The sequence below is a fragment of the Drosophila takahashii genome, chromosome X, assembly GCF_030179915.1.
Source record: "Drosophila takahashii strain IR98-3 E-12201 chromosome X, DtakHiC1v2, whole genome shotgun sequence".
Lineage (NCBI taxonomy): Eukaryota > Metazoa > Arthropoda > Insecta > Diptera > Drosophilidae > Drosophila > Drosophila takahashii.
This window is the reverse complement of record NC_091683.1, coordinates 1,310,063-1,316,039: the sequence shown is the minus strand read 5'-3', so window position 1 is coordinate 1,316,039 and position 5,977 is coordinate 1,310,063. Positions and strand designations below refer to the sequence as shown.

Here is a 5,977-nt window from a genome sequence, read left to right as displayed (position 1 = left end):
AGATTGGATTAGCGCCATAAATATTCACCAAAATAACTTAACCATCGCTGGATTTTTTGAAATCCCAACAAATAGGCGTCTAAAAGTAGGCAACAATATATTTTAAACTCAAAAGAGCGATGAATTCATTCATAAAAGCGACTATTATTTATTAGAGCTTCAAAATTATCGATATTTTCGATATTTTCACAAAATCGATAAGACAATATCGATGTTTACAAGGGAAACTCCTTTTAAATATCGAGAAATAGCAAACTGTCGACCAGTGTTCACTTTTAGACAACTTTTTTGACATTTAAAAAAAAATGTAAATCCATATGGTTTTTTAAAAGCCATTTTTACATTTTTAATCATTTGTTCCTTAATCCCTGTTACTCGACAAAAAGTCCAATAAATTAACGACTTCTACTGAAGGTTGTGAAAAGTGAGTGAGCTGCTCAAGGGAGAACTACTTTGCGAAGATTTCTGCCCATGTTGCCTGCAACTTGTGCAATTAAAAGCGCATTTGGTGGATATTTTCGGGGAAATGGAGAGGGAGAAAGGTGGAAAAAAGAAGAAGGCAGGTGCAAAGTGCATTGGTTACGATGCCACTAACACTTTAGACTTTGTGGCGCGCGTAGAGAATTGGCCATTTTCTCTACATCTCCAACGCCTTCTCTCTTTCTCCTTTCCTCCATTTCTTCACTTCACTTTGCCTCGTGTGAGAAAAGGTGTCTTGGACCAAAGTTTTCGTCGACATCTTAATTTCTCACTTGTAAATTGAGCTGCGCCAGCAACCGCAAATTAGACCCCAAAGTATACGTACTTGTGGATGCCAAATATTCCCCGGAGTTCTCCTGCGGTTCCCCCGCTTTTTCCACATTCTCCGCACACAAACCCCCCGGCCACACACACACGCATTGCCACACACAGACATTCATGCGTAAAACCAACACGAATGCAAACACACGGACACCCGAGGAGAAAGGTGAAAGTCAAGGGGCTGGGAGACAAAGCGCACTTGGAGTATGTGTTGCAAACTTCGAGTGGAAAGTGTGGAGGGGGGTGGCTAAAGGGTTCCAGGAGGCGGGAGGAAAACTTGCAGGGAAATCAGTGATGAAAGTGCGTGAGAATGTGGCTAGAGAAAGGCGGAGAAAGGCGGGAAATTGTCAGCTTCCTTCGATAGATTCCTTTATCGGCCACCGTTTGCCAAATTGAATTCATAATTAATTAGCCCAAGTATTAGGCGGTGGATTTGGGGACTTTGGGGCTATAAATTCCACTTGATATACTGGAAAATATTACCACTGTCATTGTAGGTTACTCTTACATATTTTGTGTGAATGAAGTTTCATTTATCGATCAGAGCTCTCATGTTGAATCTTCCATTAGCCCAAATACAGAAGAGGCTCTGCACATATGAATAGCCAGCCCCCTTTTAACCCCCACTTAATCCTCCTTTTGCACCCCCTGTTGAACCCTCGTAAACAAAGATGCATTCAATCTGTCGGCTGCTGCATTTGCTGCAATTTCCCCATGGGCCCCATGTCTGCGCTTTCACTGCAACCCTTTCAACTCTCAACTCCCCCTACTTTCTCCACCCCCCACCCCTACTTACTCCGCTCTCCTCTCGATTTGGCGCGCTTTTCACACCGCACCATGTAGCCAAACATTTGCAAATGAGCGTTGAAGCGTGGGACACCAACAGCCGCAGACGCCTCAGGTGAAAACTCCACCTGCCGCCCCCCGCTTTCCCGCTTTTCCACTCCCCAGAGAGAGAAGGAAAGCAAAGGGTTGGCTTGGGTTGGGCGTCTGTCGCAAAGGAAAACGCGTGCACAATTAGAGATAGTTGCGGCAGCTTTTCCCCCGCACCAAAATTGAAATATTTAATTAAATTTGACAAAGTGCAGCCACTTCTCATTCGCAGTTTTCTTTTTCAATGTGATCAAAAAAATAAAGCAAAAATTCTAAGAAGCTTGCAGAAGATAAGTTGGTAAGAAATACCATTCGGTTCCTAATTTTTGGTGATTTTAGTGTTAAAATAAAAAAATAAAAACTAGAAAGAACGCTATAGTCCTGTAATTCGACTACTGGCTTCATCTAGCGGCCATGTCATTTTTCGCCCATAACTTTTTAGTGAATTGTCCGATTTAAAAATTTTCTTCTACATTTCGGTAGGCATTAATAAACACAACAAAATACCATTTAAACGTTTACAAAATCTTTTACTCTACGAGTAAGGGGTATAAAAAATCGAAATAAATCCAAAGTTTATTGAAAGTGTGCTTAAGGAATAACAAAGGGAATGGGGATTGCCCACTTGGTCAACCACTCGACACTCCTCTGAATTTATTCCAAGCGTTGGCCGAAAAGGGGGGCCAATAATTTGGCCAATGACGTGCAATTATTTGCCAGCCAACTTTGCAGAACCCTTGCTTAACCCCTGGTCAACCCAACCCCAACCCAAACCCCTTCTTTTTTGGCAATAGTTCGCGTGGCACGTACAAAGTTTGTCTGCTCCTTTCGAATCCAGCGAATCGCCGAATGTGAGAAACGCTGGAAAAGTGGACTAAAAGAGTATGAAAGGCAGCGGGGAAAGTCGCGAATGATTCATGACCGTTGCAATTTAGCTGCCAACTTGCGAAAAGTACCGGAAACGCATTCATTTTCCGCATTTTTCACATCAATAATGGACTGCAAAGGGGCGGCGAAGAGCGGAACGATGAGGGCGTGGTCGTGTGCAACTTGCAAAGAGAACAGAACTGCAGTCCTAATTAAGTTTGCAACATTTATGACTTGTTGGCCAAAGACTTTCGACGGGCTAACTAGCCAAAGTTAACGGCATTCGTGTCGTGGGAATGGCTTAAGTGTTAATTTGGCCTCAGGCGGGATTTAATATGGTGGGAAAGCTAAAATATAAATTCTTATAATTTAAGGAAATTTAGGAATAGTAGGTGTTCTTAAAAAAGGCTTATTACAGTGCGAGAAAAAAATATCTATCAAAGAATCGACGTGTGCCCAGTGCAAGATAGGCGTGTGACCGCGGGTATGTTTTGTGACTTAACAAAAAGCACAAAGCACCCCTGATTTATACATATCCGCAGATATAATATGCGTCCAGTTTTTGGTTTAAATTATTTCCAGTACTTTTGAAGGATTTCCGAAAAAGGCAGAGGAAAAAAACCGAGCCAAGCCAAGTAAGGCCCCGTCCATTTCATTTCACGCTTCGTCTACCATCAAAATGGCCTCCAAAAGCAGAAAGAAGCAAGGATGAGCTCCTTGTTTTTCAGCTTTTCTATACCGATTCTTTTCAACCCCAACCCAACCCCCGAGCTGCACTCGTCTGTGAAATGATGACAGTTGCGGTTTCATTTTTTCATTCGCTGTCCGTTGACCGGACTTTTTAAATTCCAAACCAAAAGAGATGGCTATGGCCAATTTACAGATACCAAATGATATGTTATGGTACAAATTAAATTACAATTACTCAAAATAAAAAAATTTTCTATTAACTTTATGAATAGGTTATTGTTAAAACTGTGAGTTCTATTATTATATTTCGAAATCAAGGGTATTTGAAAGTTTCGACTGGTCTGCAGACTGGTATTCCATTTCAGTTGTTCGTGATGAACGAGGATGACCAGGCCGTCCTCAAAAACAAAAGGGGGAACCCAAGAAATAAGACGGCATTTTGGGTGGCAAATCAATTTGCTTATCTCGTTGCCACGCTCTCAACTGAGTTCAGCCACTGCAGCTGTCGTACTCTTCACTCTCCATTCTCCATCCAAAATTCTCCCATTCGCATTTCTCACTTTCACACTTTCCCCTTCTCCCTTCACTCCTCCAATCTTCAATCTCCCAGCTCCCAGCTCTCCAGCCTGCAATCCCTTTGTCTTTGTCTCCGGCGATAAGAGACGCGGCGTTCGAGTGACCCTTCAACCGGGCGGCTGCTTTAGCTTGGGATTCGTATTCGTATTCGGATTGTGTGTTGCTCTATATATTCCACAGTTTCGGTTGCTATAGCTTTAGCTTCTGTAGCTGTAGCTGCTGCTGGCCGATAAGCGCAATATGGTGTCACTGCAGTGAGAGAAAAACATGCCGGCTAAAACTTAAATCCAGCATTTTTGGGAACTTTTATGCGTAGTTTATATGTTTGATTTGTTTCTGAATTTCGGTTTTTATTTTTAGATTTCTCTAGCAAACCATCTTCGTTGCGGCTTTATTTTCCACAAAAAAAGGGTGCTTTTTTATTAGTACAGAATACTAGTATATTAGTATTTTTAGTATATTTAGCGACCTCCCTTAACTTAAATGGGCTGAACAGCTTCACTGATCCAAAAACAGCTAGATCATCGAAAGGGATTACAGATTTTCGGATTATTATGAAAAATAAGTAAGGTTCCTATATAATAAAAAAGGCGCTTTTCTATAGTATAGTGAACCTTCTTAGCGACCTCCCTTAACTTAAATAATACCCATATATTTTGTCGCAGTGCACCTGGTATGACCCCAGTCGCCGTTCATATTTCAGGCTTGTGTTTATGCAGCTTAACACTTTGGTCCCCCGCTTTCCTCACTTTCCCCAGTTTCCCGGAGTTGAAAAGGGAATCCGTTAAGCGGCTTACGACGGGCTACGGGTTACAGAGACTCCGCTTCCGACTTTGCAAAGTTTATTAAACATAATTATAAAATATCAAAAAAAAGGAGAGCGAGAGAGAGCAGGAGCTAACCCAGTCGGGTAAGCAAAGTGGCCATTAGCAGGCCAGCCGCTGTCCAGGTGAGATGATGCAGGGATGAGGTTGATCCGGATCCAGATCCGCCAGTCAAAGGAAGGGGCAGGGCTCGCTTGTGCTGCTGCTTGGCCCGATCGATGTGCGGCTGGCAGGAGGACTCCTTTCGCACATAGCGGAACATACTCTCCACAATGTTGCTCGGCGTGATCGTTTCGCATTTCTCCAGCAGCTCAACGGTGCACGTTTCGAAGGCATACAGATCGACGCACTCCTTGGGGCCGAGGATCAGCTGGGGCAGCGACCAATCGGCGGGATTTCCCAGCTCCTTGGGCAGATAGCTCGAAAAGGTGTTGTTCAGGCAGGTGGCAATGCCATCGCGACTCTGCTCCAGGCACTCGGGACCCTGCTCGGCGATAAACAGAGCAATCTGATCGCCGTTCTTGTAGCAAATGAACTCCAGCAACTTGTCCCCGATGCGCTGCAACACCGCATTGTGGCTCTTCTCATCGGTGGTCAAACAGGGCAGCAAAGCGTCGTTGAAGTCCTTCAAACATGCCTTGGCCTGCGGCATCCGGAGGCAGTACTTCTCAAAGACCACATCCAAATCTCCCTTGGGACTCGCCTCGGCGATCTCGGCCTGAATCTCCGTCATGTTGGCCAGCCCCGTGAGGCATCCCATCAGCTTTAAAGCCGCCTCTTCGATGGATTTACCCAGGGCAGTGGCATTCACCGACTTGTCATTGGCCGCCTTCTCGCACTTCGTTTGCAGCAGCTTCTGGAAATCGGCCAGCGAGACATTGGCATTCTGCAGGCCAGGCGGCAGATAGTTCGACTTCAGCTGATCCACATCCACGTTCTCGAGCAGCGAGGGATCCAAGTCCAGGGATCCACAGGCCAAGTGGACCGCAAGGAACACGACGAGGAAAAGCGGACAACAAAGCGACCAGTTCGACATTCTCACACTGACTAACTGGCGAAGGCAGAGAGCTGGTAGCTCGAAGCCGAGAAGCCGGGAAATTCTTATCGATGGTGGTGGTGGGTTCCAGTTCCAGTGCCACACCATTATCTACCGATTCCGATTCCCCAGTTCACCGGGGGCGACCGCAGGAGGGGTCAATGTCTGAGATTACGGCCGCCCACTTCGTGTTTCGGTAATCAGGCGGGGTAAACACAGCCAACAGAAACAGTATTCCGTATTATAGGTACACACATCTCTTTGTAAAAGGCACTTTAAGAAAGAAAAGGTTCGAGGAAACTGAGGGAAA

General features: G+C 44.8%; 1 protein-coding gene across 1 annotated transcript; it reads right to left on the bottom strand.

Annotated features, from left to right (window-relative positions):
* Positions 1-4,591: 4,591 nt before the first annotated feature.
* On the bottom strand, positions 4,592-5,701 carry LOC108063853 (27 kDa glycoprotein). Its single transcript, XM_017151114.3, has one exon. It carries the CDS (start codon positions 5,665-5,667, stop codon positions 4,705-4,707), a length of 963 nt encoding a protein of 320 aa, XP_017006603.1. The 5' UTR covers positions 5,668-5,701; the 3' UTR covers positions 4,592-4,704.
* Between the last annotated feature and the right edge of the window lie 276 nt (positions 5,702-5,977).

What these genes read in the sequence shown, in the direction of transcription:
- LOC108063853 (XM_017151114.3), bottom strand. Translation starts at nt 5,667, where the DNA reads ATGTCGAACTGGTCGCTTTGTTGTCCGCTTTTCCTCGTCGTGTTCCTT.